General features: G+C 42.7%; 2 protein-coding genes across 11 annotated transcripts in view; both read left to right on the top strand.

Moving 5' to 3' along the window:
• ATP2B4 (ATPase plasma membrane Ca2+ transporting 4) overlaps positions 1-6,041 on the top strand; it is a 115,694-nt gene extending 109,653 nt beyond the window's left edge. For 7 of the 9 annotated variants that reach the window (XM_077157465.1, XM_077157471.1, XM_077157463.1 and 4 more), the window contains one exon: positions 1,379-6,041. In XM_077157465.1, coding sequence (XP_077013580.1) covers positions 1,379-1,693 — 315 coding nt within the window. In that variant the 3' untranslated portion in view covers positions 1,694-6,041. The remainder of the gene's footprint in view (positions 1-1,378) is intronic. The other 2 variants (XM_077157469.1, XM_077157470.1) reach the window with 1 other exon arrangement.
• A 10,445-nt stretch (positions 6,042-16,486) lies between these two features.
• On the top strand, positions 16,487-27,748 carry LAX1 (lymphocyte transmembrane adaptor 1). 2 transcript variants are annotated; one of them, XM_077157473.1, is made up of 6 exons: positions 16,487-16,733; positions 17,151-17,333; positions 20,033-20,142; positions 20,586-20,696; positions 21,980-22,065; positions 23,876-27,748. In XM_077157473.1, the coding sequence occupies exons 2-6, from the start codon at positions 17,245-17,247 to the stop codon at positions 24,755-24,757; spliced, it is 1,278 nt and encodes a 425-aa protein (XP_077013588.1). In that variant the 5' UTR covers positions 16,487-16,733; positions 17,151-17,244; the 3' UTR covers positions 24,758-27,748. The 2 variants fall into 2 exon arrangements, with proteins under 2 accessions (XP_077013588.1, XP_077013587.1); XM_077157472.1 differs by having other exon boundaries at positions 17,155-17,333.
• The last annotated feature ends 215 nt before the right edge of the window (positions 27,749-27,963 follow it).

Below are 27,963 nucleotides of genomic sequence, written 5' to 3' on the forward strand. Positions count from 1 at the left end.
TCCCTCCCCACCTCAACAATTTCTCTTGCATTACTTCCATTTCTTTTCCAAGGAAAAAATTTTTGAACAAGATATTCCAACAACTACAGCTGTCCCATAACAGCTTTCTTTTCCCCTGGCCTCTCTCTCCAGCCTCTCAGGGATCCAACCTTCTCCTCCTACCCCAATTCTACCAACCCACATTCTGAGCAATACCTCAGAGAGCCTACAGTTCAGAAAAGGAGAACTAGTAAAAGAGTTAGTACCTATGTGATAAGGCAAAAGCTGTTCACAAGAATCACTTATTTTTAATTTCTTCTTGTTCTGAATTGTCTGAATCTCTTCCTTTTTTGTGCAATAGAACAAAGAGTTTGACAAAGGGAAATGCATTTCCCTTTATCCTTTAAAATGGAGAATTGTTTCCTTTCCCCTGTCCTCTTCACCCACCCCCTTAAGAAAGAGCACTTGTTTGTAGCACTGCCTTCTGGATTAGGTGGTTCCTTCCTTTCTCTTCTCCACCAAAGATTATGTTCTTCCATCCCCAATTTGGAAATGGCTAGAGAAAGCTTCATGTCTGGGCACAGCATTTGGGTTGGGAGAGCCAGGCCTTTTTCTCAGTGGTCAGGAGGAAGGTATCGTTTGACATCTGTATTCCATCTAAATTTTCCAGCAGAAGAACTGAAAAACTGAAGTTCTGCTTTCTTTGGGGGAGGGATACAGAGGAGGTGTGGGGTATAAATATATGCATGTCTGCTGACTGAGAGAGCAAGTTATTAAATTGGAGGGTATAAGAATTTTTATTGCCTGCATGCCACTTGACACAAATGAAGATTGTTTTGTCTGTCTTGCTGCACAGTAACTATGGTCACCTTTTACCCAAGCAGTATTATGTGCAGATTGGTATATGTTGGTTCTGTGAGGGTTTTAAACAAATAACTGAGCTTCAGTGTGTAATTGTTCCATTCTGTAATCACAAAATGTTTGGCCTCGACACAGAAGTCCACATGTCTGAATCATCTTTTAAGTTTGTGTTGCACCTAGCTCCAACTTCCTTGTCCTCCATCCAAAAGAACTAATGAATCTTTTTGTTTACTGTTTCATTTTAAAAGTGGATTGTTTGGGAATGCTAACTTTGCTTTGATATTTCTACTTTTATTACGCAGCTTTTGAAACGTCCTAGTTGTTTGCCATCACTCACCCCACCCACCAGTGCTTGAAATTTGAGCCATGCTATGTTTCTAGTGCTCCCCGATCTCTTCTCACATGTTTGGTTTTTGTTGTTGAACAGTAGTGTTTTGTGGTTTGGGTTTTGTTTTTCTCCTCAAACCACCAGTTCCTCATCACTAGCCAATTCTCACTTCCTTATTTTCTTATCCTCCTTTTCGTTCCCCTGGTATAGATCAAAGTGGTAAAAGCGTTCCATAGTTCCCTCCACGAAAGCATTCAGAAACCCACGAACCAAAACTCCATCCACAACTTCATGACCCACCCTGAGTTCGCCATAGATGAGGAGGGGCCACGAACACCACTCCTGGATGAGCAAGAGGAAGAAATTCCTGAAAAGGTGTCAAAGTCTGGGCCTAGGGTGTTCTCGTCCGATGGTGAGGTCACTCCATATGCCAACAAAAACAACAATGCAGTGGATTGCAGCCAAGTGCAAATTGTTGCTTCCCACTTGGACAACCCTCTACACAGCCTGGAGACATCAGTTTGAACTTTCATTCTCTGACTCCCATCCCTGCTTTCCCTATTTCCTTTTACATCTATCCTGTCTATAAGGTGATGGTGGGACTTTTCACTGTTATGTCACCTGCTTCCAAGTATGCGTGAATCCCCACCTGGCCATGAAGAAGCAAGAGCAGAGAGCTACAAGGACTTCATTTCATTAAACTTGAGTTGGGGTTTGTAGCATTTCATTAAACTTGAGTTGGGGTTTATAGCAGGACCCAGTCAAACCCCAGGCAGGTAATAGCAGAATCTACTCTTTGATGTATCTGTTGTCATTTTTAAAGGAATGATGACAGTCCTCTTGGCAACACACCAACCCAGATATTCCTCTGGTGTTCATATTAATATTGCTATCTCCTGATTTCTGGATCTTACCCTCAGTCCATGCCACTTGTAAGCTAAGTTGAGGGTTCCAAAAAAGATAAATGTCCTGAAATGGAATGTATTGTGGTTGGAATGGAATGTATAAAATCAGCCCATAAAGTGATTGCTTTTAAACAGTTCTCCCATTTTCAAAAGTTATACCTAAAGCCCCCAGCTCTTCCCTTCCGGTCATACCTCTCCAAGTCTTTTGTAAACTTTGTCTTCCTTCCCTTCACTCTTTTTTTCTTTTTTTAAGTTGTCATGATTAAGAAGGTAGAAAGGACGTGGGCAAGTTGAGTAAACTTTGATCAACCTCCTTCCTGGCCCCAGTGGAACTCTTGGTTTAATTCTAGAGGCAGACAGGTTTCTTTGTTGAAAGGGTCCTTTTGAAGTATTTGAGAGCTGGTAAGAATGATTCTCTGTTATTGCCAGGTTGCCTTCTACTTCTAAACTGCCATCTTGTCAGGTATGTGTGGTTTTAAAGTACCAGGGGGAGCAGCCTTGACCATGAGCTTGCCTATATGTGATATAGAGTGTTTGCCCTAGGCCTGCGCTTTCTTCTGTCCCTAAAGTGGAGGTAAAGGAATGAATTGGGTATGAGTCTGCCTCCTGGATGGACTTGGATATTGAGGCCCAGAAGCTGGCAGGTCTTGAACAAGACAGACCATCAAAGCACACTCTTATGGGGTCTTCTTGAGGTGACCACTACTGCTCACAAAGCCATTTGCCAAGCCCCTTACAGGACAGGATCTGATTGTTGGGGGAGTAAGTGTTGAGAAGACTTTCTTGGGATGGGCCATTCAAGTAGGGTCTGAGAAAACTGTCCCACAGGGACAGGAAATCTTGAGCTTAGGTGCCTGGGCACCAGCTTTGATGTTCTCTTCTGTTTTCTAATTCTGTTCTTTGACATATCCCCTAACTCATCCACTCCCTGAGAAGATCCCCTCTCTTTCTTGAACATTCTGATTTTGAAAATATATACCCAAACTGGGAGCCTCCAATGACATTTTACTCAATTAAAGGAGCAGAAGACCCACTCTGAAAACCTCCCTTCTTCCTCTCTTTCTTTCACATGCCCCCCTCAAGCCCTTCTCCAGCAATGCACTCCGACTGCTGCACAGTAAAGCCCTGTGCCTTTTTACCCTGAGCACTGCCCAAAGAATCCCCTCCCCCCGGCCTCTCAGGAGTTGGGGACATTAATAGGAGATTTTTTAAAGTGTTCCTTAATGGGACAAGATGGAGCGGTATTTGCAGGAGCTCCATTTTTATCCCTGCTGATATTGACGTATGCTCTTCTGTGCAGGGCTCAGCGCATGTCTGCCAATTCCCAGCTCCCACTAGATAAAGGAAGCCTCCTCTTTCTAAAGGGATGGGGTAGGGAAAAGGGTCTTTTATGAACTGCCAAATGTCCATTTGTGAGAGAAAGGTGTCCTAGACTTATCCAGTCTAGTTTTTTCTTGTGGATGCCTCCTCCTTCCCCCCTTTCACTTGAGCTGTCCAAGGAAGGAGGAGTAAAGGAAAAACACCCTCTACACACCCCCACTGCTATATAATCTGTCAGTATAGGAAATAGGAAAATAAATTTGATTTTGGTTTTGTGGAGGTTTCATTACTCAGCGATCTTTTCTCTGTCTTAAATACTTGCGGGGTGGAAAAACCAGCTCACCCAAGAGGGTAGTTATTCACATATGTATTTATTAAGTACATTGGAAGATTTAGTTCTGTCAAGTCTTTTATTACCTCAGATCACTTTTTTAAAACAAGCCAATAACAAACTTTGGAGACTATTTTACCATTCCTGCTCGCAAAAGGCTCTCACGGTGCCTGACAGGTTATTCTTGAGGTCTTGTGTCTACTTTTTAAAAGCCAATGGTTTTTTGTGTGTGTTCTAGTTTCCACAATAGGAATGAAAATATAGAAATATTATGCAAAGCTATATAGTTTTCTTTAGATCAGAAACTGATATTTTTGAGTCAGCCATATGTATTTTGTTTAAAGGATTTACAATAAAGTGCCGTCATGTGACCCTGTGGAAGGGAGTACATAACCAGCTGTTTGACATGACAGGTGACTTCGTATATTTGTAATTGGTTTAAAAGCCAATATGCTGTACTTCTTTTCTCCAAACAGCCATCTTTATACTTAGGGGGAAAAAAATGTTGGGTTCTAGACTTTTTTAATATAAATTTTGTTGATATGGAATTGAGTAAGTTTAAGTGTTTATGTGCATATGTTTTTTTATATAAGTTTTTTTTCTATTCAGTTTAAGTGATCCAACTGGCAATGAGTAAATCTGGCAAAAGTTAATAAAGCTTTCCCCCCAAAATGGTGCTTTGGATTTGAAAAGGGTTTGATGGGGAGAAGGAGAAAATACCATCCTAGATTTTTCTCTTGATAGACTTAGAAGAACCAGTGTTGAGCTGTTGATGGTAAGGAAAACATCCAGCAGGAAGGGACACAGCCAGCAGGAAATGCATGCCCACGTGGAGATGAGTATTGGGTCCCTTATAACTGTGAGCAGGATCAGGGGCCTTTGGTTGGATTTTGTGTCTCCTGAAGAAAAACTGGCAGAATGGGGCCAAAGACATCAGCGTCTCGTGGTCTGCAAGGGTAATCTGATTTGGGGATTGCAGTTTTTATGGTTCTTTCACTTCCTGTCCTCCCTGGAGTTTTCCATTAGTGAGTTTTTATAAATGGATATGACTTGTGACTATCCCCCCTTCCCGAGAAAGACTTTCTGCAGCGTAGTAATTGGGGGTGGAATTCTAAATGGAAAACAGACTGGTTCTAGCCCTGGATGGCAATAGTCTTGGGGCTGGGACCTCCCACTGGTGTCCTCTGCCCTCTAGAACGCCTCTCCCATCCCTAAAGGTGTGACGAGAGAGAGATCACCCAGAAATCCCTCTGGGCACTTGTGACTTCTTTGAGGTTTGGGTTTCTTCTTCGCCTTGAGCTTCCAAGGGGAGAGTTTGCACAGTTAAATCTGAGTGATTACCTCACTGCCAAAACCAAGAGGGTGTGGCAAGCTCGCCTGTGCTGTGAAACCTCTAAATGCATCCCTACCTTTCTTTCCTGCTTCCCTTGCCTTACAATTGGAGCAATCCATGGTACCATCACAAAAATGCACACTTCCTGGCCTTTCATATCTAGGGACCACCCTACCGCTGTGGTGGGGGTGGGGCACTTATAAACGTCAGCTTTTCTTAAGTCATTCCGGCCTCTCTTTCTCAGGAGAGACCATTCCTTTTGCCTTCCGCAACCTTGCTCTTAGGCCTGCTGTCCCCTATCCTCCTGATTAGGAGAGATGGAGGGAGATGAGCTCCCCATGACTGAATCCTCTTAGGCCTGCTGTCCCCTGTCTTCTTGATTAGGAGAGATGGAGGGAGATGAGCTCCCCATGACTGAATTGGCCTTTGGTTCATGTTTTCTTCCCATATGTATATATGCCATATGTGAATATGCCATATATATGTGCCAACAGATCTAAGTTTTTCTTTTCAAATCAGCATGTAGATAGGGATTTTTAGTTTCTTCTTCTCCTTTTTTTTTTCCAGTAACTAGTATAACAAGCACTGGTATTTTTGTACAAAAAGAAAAAACAAAACAAAAGATTGTTTATTGTGGGTTGCATGACATAAACAAGCCAATGGTAATATCAAAGAAATGTGTACCCCAGTGTATTGCCATAACTTGCAATTCAACTTAACAGTGCACCCAATCTGTATTTGCATTTTGATATTATTTAAGCTCTGTGTGCAATGTTTTGCATGTATTTATATGGTTCTTAGGAAAAAATGCTATGAACTTGCAAATCTGAAATTCATATGTGTTGTTCCACTAAGATGGGAAGAAGAGGAATTTTAAAAGAAGGAAAAAAGGGATAATTTTTTGGAACCAATAAAGCTTTTTTGCTGATGAGCAGAACCCAATACTGCCATGCACTGAGAATAAAATCCCATACCCACTTGTAATTGTGTGTCCTCAGTGTGTCTCCACTTCTGCATAATGCCACTGGTTATCTATAGACATTAAGAAGGGAGCTGCCATAGCCACATCGAGAACCCCCTCTGAGCAAACCCACAACTCAGCTTGTCACTGGACCTGACCTGCTCCTCTATCAATGCCTCCAATTGATTGCCAATTTCATTCCCTTACTATGTAAGATTTGCTCTGTGTGCCTTGGTTAGAATCTGCAATCAAGGAGCTGTGAAGCTGGAACTTTTGGAAAAGGATACATTTGAAAGGATAGGAAGAATCAGGCTTGGCAGTTGTGCCCCCCCCTCCCCTTAAGTGTAATGACTTTTGGAAGAGTTTCTTGCCCTTATGCTGCTGCTTTTGCTATCTCCCTTGAGTCTCTGTTTTCCACCCGCACCCCCATAGGCTTTTTTGTTTGTTTTCGTTCCATTTATTGAGTCTTCAGCACGACTGACATTAGGCCCCAGTTTCAGGTCAATACAGATTCTTGGCAGGTCATTTAGGTGCTTCAGAGAACTCCCAGCTGTAGTTCTCTCGTAGGTGCATGATCAAGTTCCCTGCTCTCTTAGAACACCACAGGAAAGAAAGACCCTGCCAGCTCCCCTCAGTCTTTTAGGAAAAGTATGATTTGAAGAGCAGTCCAGGCTCTCCTGTCCAGTTCAACAGGCTGGTCCTGAAGAAGGAACCAGCCCTGGTAGAAAAAGGCTTCTGTGGTAAGCAGTCTTGTACCCACTTTTCTTGTCTATCCCAGGGTGGGCTCCTCAGACACAGACATGCTGCCCACCTAGCTCTTTACAACTGCACACAGAGCTTATTTGGTAACAGGAGCCATGAAAGAGAGTCACAAAAACAGAACTAAAGTCTTTAGTTTTTCCCATTGTAGAGTCCCTCCTAAATACCCTTGCTAAAAAAGGGTTGCAAAACATGCATATACTCAAACACACACGCACATACCCACAACTAGAATCCTTCCAGAGCCTGGGCTTGTATTTCCCCCCTTTACCCCCACCTTGTCTTTGTTGATGAGAAGATAGTAAGACTCTTTTTTTTCTCTTTAATGTATTTGGCTTCCAAGTCACCTTTAAAAATGACTTAAAAGCACCATGAACTAGCCATTTCTAAGATTTCCTGCAGGTTCTGAAATGCTGCTCTTCTCATTAACCAAATAGTCAGTGCTGAAATCATCCAAATTTGGGTGACTGTAACGATAAGTTGTGTGTGTTTAAATACTAGCAAGCCTAATTTGATCCTGTCTCAACTGTTTCCCATAGTAATGATCAATTATGCACAAATTAAAATAGAGAGAAATGCAGTGATTGTAGCCCAGCTGCTGAGACTATCTAACTGATTTGGCAATGGAGTAAGTGTCTTCATTTTCGAATTTGTTGTGAAAAGAAGAGTCATTTGGGAATCCAGAGATTGAACTCAAAGGAATGGTATTAAAAAAAAAAAAAAAAGGATATCTCATTTTGAGCTTTGTTGCAAAGAGCCTGGCCTGGGAATTTGCAGGCCTATATTATAATCCTGGCCCTGTTGCTGATTTGCTACATGATCTAAGGCTCTTTCCAACTCTGACACTCATCTTTATCTACTAGTGTCTACTAGTAGTCTAAAATTGCCATTAATAACCAATGAAGAATGTCTAAATGGCATTTCTGTTTTGTTGCTTTACCTCCCCTGAATGTAGCATCATTCTGTGTACATGGAACACTGTGTTCAGAGACATGTGCAGGCAGGCTTCACTTAGCGCTTAGCCACTTAATATGTGCAATCAAAAACAAATTTTTGATTTGGGCAATGGTGGCTCAGTGGCAGAGTTCTTCCCTGCCAAGCTGGACACCCAGGTTCGTTACCCGGTGCCTACCCATGCAAAAAAAAAAAAAAAAAAAAATTGTTCCACAATCCTTAAAATGCAAGAAATATCCTTTTTTTCTTTTTCTAGATCAAGTCAAATCTAACACTGAACTAGCTAGATCTTTGAAAAGTCTTTCTCAGTCCAATTTTATGGTCTCATCTCCTTCCCTTGAATTGGTTCACTCACTCATTTAACAAATATCTGTGCCAGGCACCACTGTATGCACTGGGGATACAACAGAAAACAATGCTAAATTCCTGCCCTTGTTGAACTTCCATTCTTGTGGAGAAGAGACGAAACAAATACATATCGGATCAATAGTGGTAAGGACTGGGGAAAAAGAAAAGTGGAGTAAAGAGAACAGAGGAGCATGGGTGTTGCTTCTTCGTGTAGAGTAGTCAGGCCTCTCTGACTAAGAGACATTTGTGATGGGACCTGAAGGAAGACCTGTGTCACTCTGCCAAGGAAAAGGATTTCAGCAAAGGATACCACAAGTGCAAAGGCCCTGAGCCAGGAGACCTTGATTAGTCTAAGGACATGCAATTCCACGTTTGTAATTGAACGACTAAGTGGGTCAGTTAAGGAGATACATTCAGAGAGGGAGGAGTGTGGGGGTGGGGGGGAAGAACCTGCAAAGCATTAAAAGGTTGGCTTTCGTGAAATAAGGATTCACTGGAGAGTTTAAGCAGAGAACGGCAATGATCCATCCTGTAGTTTAATGGGAATCACCCTGCTGGTTAGTGGCTGCCGTCTAGGGAAAAATGAACAAACCAGGCAGCTTTAGCTAGTACACATGCCATACATGGGCTGAGGCTCCTGCTAAGGGATGAGGTAAATCCAAGCCCTACTGCTGTGCTGTGGTTCCTACAACACACAGAATAGCAGAAAAAAAAAAAAAGATATTCAAAAAGCTATGAATTTAATTAAGGGATATTGCTTGCTATATATAGCCTGTTCAGGAAGCCCTGGTGAGTAAAGTGATATTCACTCACATAAGAAGAGAACAAGGAAAACCACTTTGATCTGTCTCTTCTCTGTTCAGGCTCTCTGCCCTCCATGTCCCCCTGAGACACACAGTGCCCACATCTGATTCCTTCCTGACCACTCGCCTGCTCCCTTGGCTGTGTTCCTAACTGACCTTGAGTTCAGAATCTGCCTATGACCTCAGGGAGGGACACCCACTCTCGCACAGCTTTGGGGATGAGGGAAGTCTTGGAGCTGTCCGCAGATGTTTTCTCATCTGGACATGCTTTGCAGCCATTTCTGCGCTGTGGCTTTCCAGCTAGTATGACTCAAGGGGTGTTGGAGAGGCTGCCAAACATAGAACTGCAGAAGGACCTGGGGGCAGACGTCCACTCTGCTCTCAGGGCTCCCGGACTCTTAGCTGTCAGAAGTATCAAATTACCTCCTCCGCTGGAGCTCCGCCTAAGGGCCTGTTGTGGGGTAAGGAGCCTAGAATTACTGTCCTCTAGCCTGGCTGTACTCCTTGATTCTGAATTCTCGTCATTCTTCCCCAGGGTCCTGGAAGAAAGGGCGTGTAGGGAACAGAGAAATGACAGATAAATTACTCTGGCTCATCAAGAGTAGTTTCTAAATCTTTCTGACTTAACCCTGCTCTCTCACAACTTTTAACTTAAAAGAAAGGTATCTGCTGCCTTCATTTTCTGCTTCAGACTTGTCTGGACTGGAGAAGGCCTCTAAGATGCAGGCAAAGGAATGAGGAGGGTTGGGGTGGCCGCCACGAAGGCTTTGCCTGTCCTTCTGCCTTGATTATCTCGGACCTCCCTGAAACCTTCAAAAACAAAGTCTAATTGAGGGGTTCTTTCTCACAAGGAAATTTGGATATTTGTTGGCCTAGAAATACAAAAAGCTGCAGTTAATAATACCTTCCCTAGGACAAAGCAGCTCAAACACACAAGCCCCAGCTGTCCTTCCTTGGAGGGGCGAGGAGGACTGTGCAAGGATTGTCTTGGGTTTCTTTGGTTGATGAGTTACAGCAGGAAAACAATACTAGATACTGATTTATTTTTCAGTATCTCACCCTGTTACAAACGTATGTTATAAATTCAAGGCAGCAAGAAGCACCTGAGAGAACTTCTCTGAGGGCCTTATTAACCCTTACGGTCAGGCACTGTGCTAAATACAGGTAAGCAAGAATGAAACACAGTCCCTATCATTAAAGGGTTCAGAGTCCACTCAGGGAGTGTCTAAGCAAGTACTCCCAGCAACTTGAGACACTGTAAAAAGTTGCTTGCAGAGTGGCATGGAGTTAATTGCAGGAGAGAAAAAATGCAGGGCTTGGGAAAGGAAAGCTTTCCAGAGGTGCTGACATTTGAGTCATATTCTCTCTTTTTTTTAATAACAATTTTGTTTTTTATAAAAATCACACTTGGGTAGTGCAAAGGTGTCTCAGTGGCAAGAATTCTTGTCTGCCGAGCTAGAGACCTGTGTTCAATTCCTGGAGCCTGTCCATACAAAAAAAAATTCTTTTGCTATAAAGATCACACTTGCTCATTATAATAAATTCAAGCAATAAAAAAGAATGCTAAAAAGAAAATAACAAAATACCCAAAGACTCACCACTCAGAAATAACCCGAATAAACTTTTTGTTTAAATAGAGTTTTTTTTTAACTTTTTAAAAAATACACTCAATTTTTTAGAGCAGTTTTAGGTTTACAGAGCCATCCTCTCCCCTCACACACACATATAAATTTCCCCTACCATTAGCATCTTGCATTAGTGTGGTATATTTGTTATAATTGATCAACAAATATTGATACATTATTAATAACAAAAGTCTACAGTTTACATCAGGGTTCCCTCTTCGTGTTGTATGGTTTTATGGGTTTTGACAAATGCATAATGTCATGTATCCACCATTACAGTATCATACAGAACAGTTTCTCTGCCCCCAAAATGCCCTGTGATCTACCTGTTCATCTCTCTTCCCCTTTCCCCTGAACATCTGGTATTATCTTTAAAATGTGATTTTACTGGAATTTAGCAAGAGAAAAAGAAACATGTTAAAATGAGTGAACTCGTCCAAAGGCTCAGAGTGCAAAAGTGACAATGACTAGGTCTGCATGTAAATGCAGCATGCATGGAAGAGGGGTGGTGAGTGAAGACAGGCCACTCTACAAGGGCAGGAACCCTCATCTCTGTTATTTACAAACCTAGTGCCTAGTGTCCTGAGGTAGGAGACTTCTCATAAATATGTGTTGAAAGAAGAAGGTGACAAATGGAAGGCAGAGCAAGCATTGAGAGAGAAAAAAAGAAAGGCCAAAGAAGGCAGTTTATTCAGTATAAAGAAAATAAGGCTAATGTCAGAATAATATGTAGCAGTCCCCATTTAATAGCTTTTGCACATGCCAACTGTGGTGGTTTGAATTGCATACCCCCGTTTGGACACGTTATTGGTTTTGGCCCACATTCTGGTGGGTGTGGATCCATTGAAAATAAGAACTCTCTAAGATGTTATTTCAGTTTAAGGTGTGGTCCATCTGAATTAGGTTGGGCTTTAATCCAGATCCCTGGAGTCCTTTATAAGCAGAGTGAAAGTAGATGGAGAGAAGCCATGGGGAACAGCCTGAAGTCAAAAGAACCTAGAAGAGAAAGGAGAAGATGCCACCATGTGCACTACCATGTGACGGAAAATGCCTACATGAAAGAACCCCATAGACTGGTGGCCAACCAGCAGATACCAGACTCAGGATGAAAAAAACCTTCTAGCCTCTGAAGCCATGAGCCAATAAATTCCTGTTGTTAAGCCAAGCTTTTTTGCAGTATTTGTTTTAGCAGCAGGGAAAGTAATGCATCAACTCCAAAGCCAGGCAGTTTGTCTTCATTTTTACAAATATCAAGCATCTTTCATTGTTAACCAATAGGCAAGTACTATTATTATTGTCATTTTACTTCCAAGAAAATACCCGAAAGATTAGATGACCTGCCCAAGATTCTCTACATAGTAATTTATGATTTGAATTCAGGTTGAAACTCTTAACCACCGCTTCTGTCTTCTCAAAGAGGACTTCTGAAAGGTTTTCTGTGTTAGCAACATCACCGAATCAGTGTGAAGCCCGTCCCCAGAAATCTTAATATTTTATAATCATACATTTAACAACATTAAAAGGGGTTAAAGGGAAACATTAGAGCAAACAGTTTTAAGACATACACCCTCTATCCCAGGAACAAATGGTTTTCTTCCACTATTACAATTAACAATTTCAGACACCTACTTTCTGTTTTAATTTGTTAGTTTGGTTGGGTTTTGCCCCATTGGTAGGGAAAGGAGAGCAGGATGGAGGAGAGATCAGCCAAGTCTGCAGCCTGGAAGCAAAAGACTTGCGTAGCCTCCTTTGAGGAGGGAGTTTGGATGCAGAGAGATCAGAAGACCAGAGGGAATATCACTTTGTTTGGAGCTAGCTGAGTAAATAAGAGAAATGAGGCTCTGAAATGGTCACATGTAGGAGAAAGTTGTTGTAGTTTTAAAAAAAAACTTAAGTAGCAATCAGGTTTCCTAAGTGGAAGGAGATGTGGTTCTGAGATTTGGTTCTACCCACCTTACCCTGTTCCAAGTTCCTGGTCATACACAGTCCCTTACCAGACCTGGCTCCAATGGCTCAGGATGGGGTAGTGTGGTAGCTAGGTTCGGTGCCAACTTGCCCAGGTGATGATGCCCCATTGTTCTGTTTCTGATGCCTTAAATCATCAGTATGTGAAATTCATCTATGGCTGATTGTATTTGCAATCAGCTAAGGGGCATGCCTTCTATAATGAGTGAGGTTTAATTTAATTAGCTGGAGGCTTAAAAGAGAGAGGTCAGAAGAGAGCTCAATGCAACACAGCCCAAAACAACTCAACATACCTCATCTCAGCACTCACAGCTCAGCCCAGATGTTTGGAAACATAGAAAAGAATCACCCCAGGGAAAGTCGCTGGAACCCAGAAGCCAGGATAGAAGGCCAGCAGACATCACCATGTGCCATCCCATATGACAGAGAAATTCAGATGAAAGCTAGCTGCCTTTCCTCAGAAGAACTATAAATTTTTAACCAAATAAATCCCCTCATTAAAAGCCAATCTATCTAATGTGATGCCCCAATATATTCCAGAGTAACTTGGGCGATGAGTAAAGAAGTATTTGCAAGGTTCGTTGGGGGAATGGGGAGAAAGGAGGAAATATTCAACTTCCCCATTTGGAGAAACTCTGATATTCTCGCAAGCAGTGGGGATAACCAAATCAATAGGCCAAGCCCACAATTTTGGGGTTCACCCCTATGAAACTTATTCCTGAAAAGGATAGACTAAGCCTACTTAAAATTAGGTCTAAGTTATTTCTTAGCACTTAATATTTAGAATTTAAGAAACTCTACCATATTTATAGATATACAATAAGATGCTAAACCCAGGAACTGCTTTTACAGTAATAATTTTGAATGTTAATGGGCTACACTCACTAATTAAGACACAGATTGACAGATGGATTAAATAATATGATCTACCTTTATGCTGCTCAGAAGGGACTTATCTTAGACTCAAGGATACAAACAGCTTGAAAGTGTAAGGATCGAAATAAATGTTCTATGAAAGCTGTAATCAAAAGAAAGCACAAGCAGCTATAATAAAATTAGATAAAAAATATTTTAAATGTTATGATATCCTAAGAGATAAAATTTTCATATGTGAATTGTAAAAACATTTGTATCTTGATATTTCTCTGAAATAAAAAACTTGAAAACTCACACACACACAAAAACTAGGCCTAAGAGTCTCCCCCAGAGAATCTCTTTTGTTGCTTAGATGTGGCCTTTCTCTATAAGCCCACTCAGCAGGTGAACTCATTGTCCTCCCCCATACATGGGACATGCCTCCCAGGAGTGTTAATCTCCCTGGCAAGGTGGGACAAAACTCCCAGGATGAACTGGAACCCCATATTAAGGGACTGAGAAAGACTTCTTGACCAAAAAGGGGAAGAGAGAAATGAGACAAAACAAAGTTTCAGTGGCTGAGAGATTTCAAACAGAGTCAAGAGGTTATCCTGGAAGTTATTCTTATGCATTATATAGATATCCATTTTTTAGTTTATGGTGTATTGGAGTGGCCGGAGGGAAGTACCTGAAACTGTTGAGCTGTGTTCCAGTAGCCTTGATTCTTGAAGACGATTGTGTGTGAAGATTTATCAATAAAAATCTTAAAGAAAAAAATAAAGCTGACCTATCTCTTGTGTGGTCCCTTCTAGCAGCTGTGGCAAACTCAAACAGATAGCCTCTCTCTTTCACCAGTCCCAGTCACCAGTGTGATGGAATGAAGGATCTTATTCATGGGAAAGTCCTAGCTCTTCCTCATGCCCAATCCACAGAAGAAGTCAATACAGAACCTGGGTTCACCTGGGACAGCCATCTCTAAGTCTTCTTTGCTTCCTGCCAGCCAAAGCTCCTCGGAAGGAGGCAGTAGGCCCTGGAATGGCAGAGTTCCTCAGGAGAGCCTCCAGGGCCAATCTGCAGCCCGTGGGAGTGTGTTTTAATTTGCGAAAGCTGAAGAAATACAGTATGCCAGAAATGGGATGCTTTTTGCTATGGGGATATATTAACTTAAAAGTTTGCAGTTCTGAGATCATAAAAAATGTCCAAATTAATTTATCAAAAGAAAGATATATTCTCCCAGAAGATCAACTATTGGCGATCCTCAATTTCTCTGTCAATGGCCAGACACATGGCAATGTCTGCTGGTCTCTCCTTTTTCTTCAGCTTCTAGCTTCTGGCTTCAGTGACTTCCTCTCTGAGCTTCTGTGTGCCCTTCTCTCTCATCTTCTCTGGCTTTCTTAGCTTCTCTGGGGCTTTTTTCTGCATGGTGTCTGTCTTTTATGCTCTATAAGAGACTCCAATAAGAGGAGTAAGATCCACCTTCAATGAGGCGGGTCACATCTCGATCAAAATAACTTCATCAAAAGGTCCTCAATGTGGGACATGACTCCCAGGGACGAACCTGGTCCTGGCACTCTGGGATCGACAATGCTTTCCTGACCAAAAGGGGAAAAAGAAATGTAACAAATAAGGTTTCAGTGGCTAAGAGAGTTCAAATAGAGTCAAGAGGCTATGCTGGAGGTAACCAAGCTTTAAGTAGATGTTGCTAATTACCACGATTTGCCAAACCCCAACCAAAACCATTCTAACCAAACCTGAAGAACACCTAGAGCTTGATTTGAGATTCTACAAAAGTTTCACAAACTAAGATTACTTTCCAGAAACCTCCAACCTCCAGACAGTTTCCTAGGCCAGGTAAGTCTTGAAACCCAGAGGGGCTTCTTCAGAACATCAACTGATTCCATCCCTCTGCCCCATATTATCAATACCCCTTCCAACATGAAAAAGGTAGAAAGGGCAGAGCCCAAATACCCCTAAAGATTGGGAGGAGGATCAAAGGAGAAGGAGACATTATAACAGAGAAGATAGGATTTAATAAATGAGTATGACTGCAGAATCATTATATTGATTTTTTTATGTCTCCTGTGTCTTAGAGCAGCTAGAAGGAAACACCTGAAATTGGAGAACTGTAGCTCATAAACTCTGAAATCTGCTCTAGCAAGTAGTACATCTACTACTTGCTACGATGTACTTTGAAATTTACTGCTTTTTTGGCTATGCATTTCAAAATAAAAAATGTTCAAAAAAAAAAAGTCCCACCTACATAGGTCTACACCCACAGGAATGGATTAGATTTAAGAACATGATATTTTCTGTGTCAAACCATCACAGGGAGCCTGCGGGAGCCTGGATTCAGGGCAGGGGCTTATGGCTCAGGGAAGCAGAACACCTTGATGTCTACTGGGGATGGTGAAGGCTCTACTTCACATCCTCAAAATAGTCTTAGTACCCTTTCTCCTGGAGCACTTCCAGGATGCAAAGAGTAGACTGGTAGAGAGAAGAGGGAAAGAGAGTTAGAAACAAATCTTGAGCTATCTTTGAAGTTGGGATACTTTGGGTAGACACCTGGGATGAATTACACATCTTCTGAGACAGGTGTCCAATAAGCAAAACTGTTATAGATTTTTCTCAAGACTCCTGAGAACAGGAGATAAGCAGTCTGCAGGAGCCTTTGAGGTCATGAACCTCTGAAAGCAGAACTTCAGGGACAGCAGTTGGGAGAATTAGCCTCCAAGGGCCTAAGAACCCAGTATTAGCTCCATTCTTGGTGTAATACCCAGAGCACATTTCTCAAAAAGTGAAAAAACAGACCATCTCTACCAAAATCACAAAGTCGCGTCTATTGGAAAAGCCATTTAGCTGGCCACATTTGCATTCTCCACCCACTGAATCAGAAAGGCAGTGCCAGAGATCTGCAATTGTTTCTAAAAAGCACCCTCCCGTGCTCCTTAGATCTACTGCATATACATATTAACCTAGAGGTTACAAAACTCTAAATGTCTCAGAAACCCTGGAGGAACAATCACAAAACCCCCACCATGCTGCCCCACTTTTGATCACACTCATCCAGACCACAAGCACCTGGGAGGCGCAGGGTGGGTGGAAGACATGTTTTCTGCTCTTATTAAAAGCTGAGCAGCATTTCCTGTGCCCCATGTTTCATTAACACATTGGTTGGTGTCGCTTCCTGTGACTGACTCTCTCTTTCCATTCTGACTCTCAGCTTAAGGGTGGGGGAATGAGCTGCCCATGGAGCCTCTCCTGGGGTTCTTGGCAGTTCCCCTCTCTGTACCCCTCGCCCTTCCACCAGAAGGCAGAGACCATGGACGCTCGCTGAGCCACCTGCTTCACGAGCCCAGTGCTGGGATAAGACCTCACCTTCTGCAGTGGCCATCATAGCCACTTCCAGGTAGAACCAACCTGTCGTTTTTGCATGTTGCGTCAACTCAGCCTGACATTTCAGGAGCAAGGACTGGGCGGGGAGTTTGTTGGGGGAAAGAAAGTTCTAGAAAGAAAGATTGTGCGCTTTAGAAAAAAATATAAACCAAAAGACTTTTTTTGAGAGAAAGACTAAAAAGTGATAAACATTTAAGAACAAGGAATCTTTCTTTTTTTTTTTTTAATAATTCCACTCTAGATTTTGCCAAATTATACAGTCAAGGCTTTAAGAACAAGAAATCTTGAGAGTAAAAGCTATGATTTAGGGAGTACTTGGAAGAAATGGAGATGAGAATTTCTGTCATTTTTACATCATTGCTAACAGAGTAGTTATACCCCCACAGGACTATATGCGAAACACAAACCAATTTGCCTTCTCTCTTGAGAGTCAGCAATTTAGGAAGAGCCAGGAAAAGAGACAAGCATGTTGGCTGGTTGATTATGATCAAGAGAAGTCTTAGGAGAAGCTGAACCCTGTGACAATGGATGGCATCACCCCAACCCTTTCAGAAATCAGAGGAAGGACCTTGGAGCCGAGCACTCTGCGGGCAACTCTTGGCAACCTGAACGGGTGAGTGACTTAGGGAGGTCAGCTCCACCATCCCTGACCAAACACAGGGTCCTAATCTGCCCTTGAGGGCTTCTAACACAGCTGTGCAGCCACGCTCACAATCAGGCTCAGGTCCACTGAGACCATCAAACTCTGGGTTCAGAGAAGTTTGCCCAGAGATGCTGGGAAGAAAGGAAGAGATGTTGAGGAGAGAAGGGAGTTGTTGGGGGAGAGGAAAAGCTATGCTAACACAGGATTTCCTTGGAGCCAGATGCTTGGCCTAGCTGTTTTTCTCACTTCTTAGAGACCCTAATCTCTGTCCTCAGTCTATCCTATCCTATCCCATGATTATGGAGACAAAAAGACCCACTTTCCCCAATGATTTGTTTTTAGGTCCTAAAGACTTGCCATGAATTAAAAAATTAATAATAGATGTAATAAAGACATGTCTTTAGGATATAAAATCTCACAGAACTAATCCATGATGTAAATTTTAATGCTAAAGCTTTCAATCTCATACAAGTGAAACATCAAATATCCATCAATACTTGAAACTTTAGTAATATCATAGGTATAAATGTCAGTGCTATGATAACTGAATCCCATGACAATAAATTTTAAGGTTGTCATAGTTTTTGGAAATAACTGTTATTACTATGACAAAAACATTCCACTCACAGGCAGATATAAACATGGAAGTTGTCAGAACCCTGCAGACCCCCAAACTATTTCTGTATTCATTGATTTATTTGTTAAAATTCACTCATTCACTTAAATATTCACCAGGCCCCTGCTGAGCCCCAGGCACTGTTCCCAGGCACCTCCTTGGCAGGTGACTCTGATATTATGAGGGTAGAAAGACTGCTACTGAATTCCTGTTTCTACTTCACTTGGCTGCTTCATTTTACAGTAGGCACAGCTGCCTGGGTTGTACTCACCTGGATGCATTTCGACACCAAAGAAAAGCATAGTGTCACTAGGTGAGCAGGATAGATCTCCAGAAATCTCTGACCTCGAGAAGCTGACAGTCAAGGCAGGGAGGCCAATGATAAACAGATAAACCAGTGAATATATAAATGTATAATATAATATTAATCAGTCATAAATGCTATGAAAAAAAATAGAGCAGGGTAAGGAGACAGAGAGCAATAAGATGTGGGCAGGGAAAACATGCCTGGGGTGGTGACATTTCAAAAGAGAGCCGAATAGTTGAGGGAGTGAGCCATGCCCACAGCTGGGAGAGGAGGGCTCCTAGGAGCAGGAGCAGTGGGTCTACGAGGCTGTGTTTGGCATAGGCAAGGAACCACAAGGCGTCTTAGTGGTCAAGGTACAGAAGTCAGAGGGCAAGTAGTAGGAAATGAGGTTGGAAGGTAGACAGAAGCCAGACCATATGGTGTCTTAATTAAATTCTCATTAGGTCAGGACTACGGATTTTATTCCAAGTGTGATGGGAAGCCATGGAGGATTGCAAGCAGAGGAGGTACATTATCTGATTTACTGTTGAGAAGGACCACACTGGCTCATGTGTGAAGATAGTAGGTTGGGAGCAAAAGTGAAAGCAAGGAGTCCAGCGAAGGAGGTTTTGCAAAGGTTCACTTTGGCTTAGACCAAGGTGGGAACAGAGGAGTAGGTAAGAGGTGGAAGAGTTTGTGACTGATGCCCAGTGTCGGGCAGACAGAAATTGCTGATTGACTGAAAGTGGGGCATGAAAGAAAAAGAGCCATCAAGGATGGCTCCAAGATTTTGATGGCTCCAAGGGTTTGAGCCATCAGATAATGAGTGATACTGGGAAGGAGCAGGTTCATGGGGAGAACAGAAGTTTTGGATATATTTGGCTTGAGATGTCCATCAGGTAGCCTAGTAGAAATGTCTAGGAAAAAGCTGGATAAACAAACCTAGAACCCAGGAGGGCAAAACCCTCCTTGGCAGATGACTCTGATATTATGAGGGTAGGAAGACTGCTACTGAATTCCTGTTTCTACTCACTTGGCTGCTTCATTTTACAGTAGGCGCAGCTGCCTGGGTTGTACTCACCTGGATGCATTTCAACACCAAAGAAAAGCATAGTATTACCTCCAGCCCTGCTGGGAATTACAAAGTAGCACAGAACTCGTTCAGTACATTTGCATTGGTTAAATTTCACACAACAGCAGAGTGTTGCTTGGAGACTAGTTCCACATGTTGGTATGTGGTGGTTACTCAAGTTCATACAAGCTGAACTGTCACAGAGCCACTCCCTAATGATGAGCTGGGTCATCATCCTCTTTTCCGTGCAAGCCAGAAAGCCCAAGAGCAGGAAATGGGGGAAGCACGAGCAGAAGGACTTGACTTTCTAGGTTTGGAGGACAGTGGGGCAGGGTGGGGTGGGGTGGGGCATGACCTTTGGACCTGAGCAGATCTAGAATCACAGTCCGTCTCAGTCACTTAGCAGCTGGGTGGTCTTTGTTGTTACCTTACCTCTCTTACTCTGAATCTCGTGTTCCTTGACCACTAAGGGAGAAAGTATTATAAAAGTTAAACAGGTTTCACATGGAAACCCTGGCACACAGTAGGCATTCAAGGGGGGGGGGGGGGTTGGTTCCCTTTATCCTGTGTCTAAATTCCATCCTTCTGCGAAGTCAGTATTTAGAGGTGGCCCCTCTCTCTGCCGCACGGCCTTTCCCACCTGGGCTTTCCATCACTCGCCCTCCTCTGATGGGGTGCGGCGCTTGTTTTTTTAGACGTGAAGGCCAGAGCAGCGGCATCTTGTTCGGGTTTGCTGCCTTCCTCACCGTCCTCCTGGTCATTGTGGTTTTCTGCATCCTGAGGAACTGGAATAAGCGGAAGAAGCGTGAGTCCTTTGTTCGTCCCGCGTTGAGACACTCTAGGATTAATAATCAAATTCGACATTTAAAAAACAGTTTTGCCCATCTACTCTCCCTCACCAGGTTATTTTCCAGGGATAAACGATTGCACGGGTGGCGGGGAAGGGGTGGGCGATCCTCCCTTCTTATCCGACACCTGGATTCTTTGTTCTTCTCTGTCTCACTCGAGATACTGACCAGCGGTACGGAAATGCTGAGGGCTGATGTGAGTTCCATTTTGAAAGTCATTGGCCTGGTGCACTTATGCCCCAGGTTTCCCTTCTGTCCACTGAGTCCCCTGCTCTTCTAGATCAAATGGGATTGGCCAAATCCGAAAATGTGTATTTTATGATTCACGGAGAGGGTGGGGAATATTTTTGTTCTGTGCCTCTGCCCCCTGCAGCAACCCCCCTCACCCATTGCCTTGCAGGGCCAGTTCCTTACCTCCAAGTCACCCTCCTGCCCCTGCTGACCCTGCCTCGACCCAGACAACGAGCCAAAAATATTTATGACCTCTTGCCTCGGAGGCAAGAAGAGCTGGGTGAGTTCTTCCCTCTAACCTGGGGAGTCCAGACACACTGAACTTCTCTCCCCAGGAGGCCCCTCTCACTACTCAGAAGTGACTTGCTCTGACCTTGCAAACCTGTCTCCCTTTCAGAGAGCACCAAGGAGAATGGGACAGACAGACGGCAAGATACAGCTCCAGTGGGGGCCTAGGAAACTCTAAAAAGGAAGCAGAGACTCACTTGGGTTGGGAGATTTGGTTTTTCCTTAGCTTAAGTTAGCAGAGGAAAGGTGGGAGTGTCTAGGTGTCATAACTGAGAAATCAGGATTTGAGGGATGATTTTGATTACTGAATCATTATCTAGATATTCCTTTTTGCTTTCTGGTATATTGGAGTAGACAGAGGGAAATCCCTGAAATCTCTAAATTGTAATCCTGCTGCCTGGATCTCTGATAATGATTGTATAGCCTTGATCTTCTGCCCCTGTGACTGTAAAAATCTTGTGACTAACCTTCATTCATACCCAGTTATCCAGTTTTTTTACTTTAGACTCTTGCAATCACTAAAATTAGTCCCTAATGTTTATTAATGAAGGGTCATGGGTCAGCCCAGAGCTAACCTACTCCAAGTCCAAAGTTATGTTGATAACCGAGACTGGACCTAACCAAAGTGGGACTGCCTGATTATGCACAGTAGCTTAGATTTTAATCTACAAGTCACCTGTACCTTGTCCCGCCATTTTCTTACACATGTTCTGTGACTAAGCATGTAATCAATATGCACATGCTCAATAAGTAAATCACCACTAATTATATCATCTGGGGCCTCTGTGCTCATTATCCTAAACCCTGTTTTTTTTCTTTTATAAAACTGTCAGAATTACTGCTGTTCAGGGAGACAGATTTCGGGCTGCTAGGCCATCTGCTCTCCTACTCTGAGCCTAGTAATAAACTCTTTGAAACCCTGACATCTCAGGAATTGGTTACTGGGTGCATCGGGCAAAAGAATCCATGGCCTTTGTCCAAGAACAGCATGGGGAAGCCATGCGGGAGGAGAGCACGGCCACCAGGACTGAAGGCTGGTGGGCCTTCCACATAAGCTTCCTTCCCACCACCCCCAATCCCTGTGCTGGTGTCCTCCAGCACCACAGAAGCCGAGGAGGGGCCCAGGGTTGCAACCCCCGAGCATGGGCCCCTTTCACAGACCCCCAGGCCACAGGCTGGAAATGCCAAACACCCCACACACCCAGTTTCACCCAGGGTGCAAAGTCCTCAAAGGACTGGCTAACTATCTTCAGAATTTGTTCTCTGTGCTTTCAGGAAGACACCAGTCAAGGAGTATCCGAGTGTTCAGTACTGACAGCCTCCTCTCCAGGAATTCTGATAGCCTTTCCCCTGAGTACGTGGTAAGAGCTAAGTGAAAAGACAAACCCTTGTGAGAAAGGACGTATCTCTGAGAGAAGAACTGAGGCAAAAGCATTCTAGGCCTGGCATCTCCTTTCACCACAGACAGTGTGCCCTTTGGCTCGCGCTCCGTAGCCCTATTACTAACTTGGGAAAACTAGCTGCAGGACCACCCTACTGCCCAAGGAGGAAAATTAAAGAAAGACAGAAACGAGTGCTTAGCCTTTTAAGAAAAGCATCAAGACACATGTATTTAAATACATGACGTTAGGACTGAAATTGATTGCTCTAACAAAGGCATGCTAACTTGCTTACGCAAATGCGTGTGTCCTCTTCCAAGTCACCACTTCAGAAGTGTACACAAATATCCCAGCAGTGCTGTCCACACTCCAAACATGCTTACAATCTTGGTTTGGAAATTACTTCTAGGGCCCATGCTATGCTGTTTCTAGTATCTTCAACCATAGAAATATTCGTCAGTCATTCAGCACTGTTGGTGATGTATAAAGTGTTGGATCACACTGGAGATACCTTTGAGGTTACAAAGAGAAGATTATGATTAATAACAATAAGCCTGTGTCTTATGACCTGGCCCTGAAGGCAGCTTCCGAGGAGGAATCCAATAATAATTTTGTGCAGAGACAACTAATTTATAGTAAAGGGACCCCTTTGGAGATCAGGATGCTCATTTTCAAAGATAAGTTCATATTTGCTTGGTAAAGGATCAATCTCTTCTGTTTTGCGGTCATCCTTGGTCAGGTGCAGTAGCACTGTCACTGATGGTTTTGTTACCCAACCAGACTCTCTTTACCCAGGGGTTAAGTTTCATTTACTCTGCAGCCACCTCCACCTCGATGCCTTTGCTTCCTCCTCTTCCTTTTCCTCTTTTCTCTTAAGACTTCCTGGGGCAGCAAGTCTGAGCAGCTGATAAAGGGCAGGGAAGAGGAAACACCATTGCCAAAGCTAGTTCCAGAATTTGGGTGGGACCTGAGGGGATTTTGCATTTAGAGTTTAGATCTCACACTGCCTCAAGCCCATAGACATATTTGGTTTAGAACCTGTAGTGTTTTTAGAATTTTTTGAGCCAGTTGCCAAAGTTAAAAATCTAAGAGATTTCACATTGAAAGTCCAGATTTCCAGCTCTTCTTGAAAATTCAGAATTTCTGGAAACTTCAAACCAGCATCTATAAAAGACAGTATTCGGCAGGGTCTGTGTGCCAGCTGCCCCTTTCATAATAATAGCAAGCATTTTGAAAGTGTTTTCCAGGTGCCAGGATCTATTCTAAACACTTTACATGTACTAATCTATTTATATACCCCTCATGAAAACCTTATGGTATAGACATGCATGATCATCCCCATTTTATAAATTAGGAAACTAAGGCACACAGAGATTAGGTTACTTTCCAAACTCACTCAGCATGTAAGTGGTGAAGCTGGAACTTGAACTCCTCAGCCTGACCCCAACCCTGACCTTTAACCACTCTTCTACATTCCTTTCAACGCACTCTGAAGAGACAGGCTCTTCCAGTTTATAGTACTTCCCTGAGCTCCCCTACTGAATGCCCACAGTGCAACCAAAAACAACTTACCATTTATCATCACCTTTACACTGTTCCTTTTCTTAAACTCAGCCCACTTGCCCGGTCTACCTGGCATCTTGCATTTTGTGACCCCTGATTTAGAGCTTTAATCCAAGGTGGAGAACCAAGTGAAGGAATTATAAGTAGCAGTACTGGGCAGGTAAGAAGAAAGGCTGTGCCCATATTTCTCTCTTCCATCCTATCACTGGCTTTCTCTTCTTCCCCACAGCCCTCACAAGCAGGCAGTGCCACCCAGGTGCATAGAGCCCATACCTGTGCCATGGGGTACACGGTGGGAGTCTATGACAATGCCTCGGTGCCCCAGATGTACGGGGACCCAGCTCCCTCAGCACACTACGTCAATGTCAGAGCTTCCAGAGACTGCCCAAGCATTTCTTCACAGGATTCAAGAGATTATGTCAATGTTCCCAGAGCAGAAGAGATTGCTGAAAATCTGGCTACCACCAGCAACTCTCCTGGGAATCTCTTTGTTCTCCCAAGAACACAGGAGCTAGAATTTGCTGAGGAAAGGGATGAGGGATGTGGAGATGTCAGTGACTGCACCAGTTTTTGGTGTCCAGGAACTGAGGGCAGCGACCAACTCAGCGATGGGGAAAGTTCTTCCCAGATCTCAAATGACTATGTGAACATGTCAGAATTGGATCCCAGAGCCTTCCAGGAGAAGCAGCCCTGGGTGGCTTTTCAGGACAGCAGAGATTATGAAAATATCTCATCAGAAGATACCAATAGAAGCCAGCATCAGGAGGAAGAAATGACATTCTCCAGCACAGACCATGTAGAGGGTAAGACTGATGGTCTAGGAACCCATGTCCAACCTGTCATACTATCAGGGAGGATCCAGGATTTAGGGGATTACATGGCCTTTCAGCCATTGCCACAGAGGAAGAATAGTCAGATGAAATATGGGGAAGAGATGTCAAATGAGAACTCTAATGACTATGAGAACATGCCAGCTGCCCAGTTAGGAAGCAGGAACTCTGAAGAGGGGACTGGAACGCAGCTCCTTCCTGATGACTTAAGTCCTAGCCACCCAGCCAGTCCCAGCCACATGGGGTGGTTTATCCTTCCAGATCCATTGCCCCCACAGTAATGTCCAGTGATGACCCACGACCCCTCTAGGATTTCAGTGGATTCATTTGTTTAGGCTGAAATGAGGTAAGATGAATAGGGAGCTAAGAGGCTGTAAAAAAGCAGAGGTTTGAGGAAACCACAAAGGAATTCTTGTCAAGCATGGTGCTGTTAATTGTCACACCAACCTAAGAATGGTTACTAAACCTGCCTTATAGGACTGTTGAAGTAAAAAAAAATGGGCCAGAGGCAGGCCACAGTGACCCACTGGCAGAGTTCTTGCCTGCCATGCCAGAGACCCAGGTTCAATTCCTGGTGCCTGCACATGTAAGAAAAACAAACCCCATATCTTAGTGCACAGTGGAAATATTAAGTAGTTTAAAATCATTACCTTTGCCAATATCCAGGAGATTACAAAGCAAGAGTACATCTTGTCTTGTAATCCAGGCAGAGGCCAACAGGAAGGAAGAAGTCAAGCGGGGAAGAGTTTTTGCTTTAAAAGAAAAAGCAAAACTTTTCTTTTTTTGGTTGCCCATTTGGTGGACAACCAAATGCTAGTGGTAATGTGGGGCAACAAAAACACCATTCATTGCTGATGGGATTGCAAAGCATAACAACTGCTTTGGAAAATTGCTTGGCAGTTTCTTATAAAATTAAATATCCTCTTACAGACTAAGTTATTTCACTTCTTATATTTACAAGTAAATTGAAAACTTATGTTCACACAAAATTCCATACATGAATGTTTATGGTAGCTTTATTCATAATTGCCCCAAACTGGAAGCAATCCAGATGTCCTTAAACAGGTGAATGGATAAGCAGACTATAGTATATCCATCCAGTAGAATACCAGTCAACAGTAAAAAAAAATGAACTACTGAGTCACACAACAACATGGATGAATCATAAGTGCATCCTGCTAAATGAAACCTAAAAGCCTCCATGTTGCATTATTTACCTATCTGACATTCTGGAAAAGACAAAACTATGCAGCTAGAAAACAGATCAAGGTGGCCAAGGGTTGGAGGAGAGGGGAGAAGTTTCTTGCAAAGGGCTTGCAGAAGGGAATTTTTAGGGTGATGGGGTTGTGCTGTATGGGGCCATAGTGGTGAATACACAACTATGCATTTGTAAAAAATAAAAAATAAAAAAAAGTACACCACAAAAGTGATTTTTATTTCATGAAAAAATTTAAAAATTAACCAGGATGACAGATAAACCCAGAATGGAATTCAGATAGTAAGAATGTAATCAAATTATATTACAAATGTATGGTATAGCCTTGCTTGAGGGGATAGGGGAAAAAGGAGCTGACCTAAATCACTTTGGAAAACAGTGTTTTGAATGAATACTGTAAGGCTAAAGACACAAAGAACTGTACACAAACATTGCACTCTAGATGTTAAATTTCTTTCTTATGGGAGTATGGGTTGGCAATCTTGAAACTACTTTACTTGTTTACTAGAGTTGAACAAATAAGTAAATATATTACAGATAATGAGAGCCAATTCTCAGTGTCAGAGAAAGAAGTTAAAGTCAGCAAGTAGAAAAGGCTAGAGTGAACCTGTGGTGTTGGATTAAAATTGGAGATGCAGTAGGAGCTCATGTATATTTTAATACATATACAAATAGATAAATACATGTACACATGTCCTAGCTCTGCCTGCTAAGAGGGCATAAAATGGTGACACCCCAGTACCAATGAGCACACCTGGAATTCAAATCATGATTTCTATCTACCAGTCCCCAATAAAAGGAACCAGAGCCCCTTAGAAATATGACTGGTTTTAGGGCTGGGACAGGGAAAGTACAAGATGAGTTTGTAATGCCAAAAGTAAAGAAGTGTTAAAAAAAAAAATGAGAGCATGACAAGTTAAAAGGAGCCAAATGAAAGAGCTCCCAATGATAAAGCCGGAACAATTTGAGCAATAAAAATAGACATTTGTAATATTGATTAAATATTGAATATAAATAAATAAATTGAAGGAGAGGGATAAATCTTCCTAACAGATGATGTTCCAAATGATAAATATAGAAGGAATGAGGGAAATAAAAAATCACTATTATGACATCACAGTAATAACTACTTCACGTGAGTCCACTGATGAATGTTATCATTAGGCAGTGACACGGGAGAAATGAGACCGTTGCATAGCCTCAAAGAATGTCCTCCAAATATTCTTCATTACTGTAGTGTTTTAACACATGTCCACAAATGATTCACTATTCCCCCTTCCAGGAGTTGGGGCTTAACTCCTCTCCCTTCAGTGGAGGCTGAATTTAGTGACTCATTTCTAATGAATAGAGTATAGACAAGGGCAAGTGCTGACTTCACAGTGAAGACACTTGACAGACATCACCTTAATCAAGTGATCTAGGTTAACGTCTCGTTAACCTGGGTAATCCAGTAATAAGCCTGGTTGGCATCATGTACCCCAACCCAGGTAACGAGAAGGGCGCTTCACCTCTGTGGTGTTCTTCCCCCAAATCCATAACCTCAGCCTCGCCATGAGAAGACAACAGAAAACCCAAATCGAATGACATTGTCCAAAGTACCCAACCAGAATATCAGGTCATGAAAGGCAAGGAAAGACTAAGAAACTGCCACAGACTGGAGGAGACTAAGGAAACGTGATGACTAAATGCAATGTGGTATTGTGGAGTGGATACTGGAACAGAAAAAGAACGAAAAGAACAAAAGTGGGAAAACTGATAAAATTCAAATCAAGCCCATATTTTAGCTAATATTATGGTACCAATGTTAAAATTCCTTAGTTTTGATAACTGTACCTGGGTATTATTATGTTAATGTTTGGGGAAGGGTATGCAGGAACTCTCTGTGTCATCTATGCAACTGCTCTGTAAATTTGTAAATTAAAAGAAAAAAACATTAAGCATGGATAAAACTGGGAGTGAAGAAATCTGGGCTCATCCCACTTTAATAAATGTAATATATTCTGTACCTTTGTCCCTTCCTCTGCAAAACTGACATAAAGCACATGGCAATATAATTGCACTGGGTATTTGTCTGTTTTCTGTTTTGATTTGTAAACATACATGCCCCATCATCCCTATCAATCTACAATCGCTTTGCCAGCTGGGAAAATATATTTCAGTCCTTTGTATTCAGCCTGGCTCCTAATACAAGGCCCAAGATAAAGGCAGATTATTGATACTTGATGATTGAGGCTGTGAGTGCATGTATTTATACCATAAGATGTCAAATGG

The sequence above is a fragment of the Tamandua tetradactyla genome, chromosome 4 (assembly GCF_023851605.1).
Source record: "Tamandua tetradactyla isolate mTamTet1 chromosome 4, mTamTet1.pri, whole genome shotgun sequence".
Classification (NCBI taxonomy): Eukaryota; Metazoa; Chordata; class Mammalia; order Pilosa; family Myrmecophagidae; genus Tamandua; species Tamandua tetradactyla.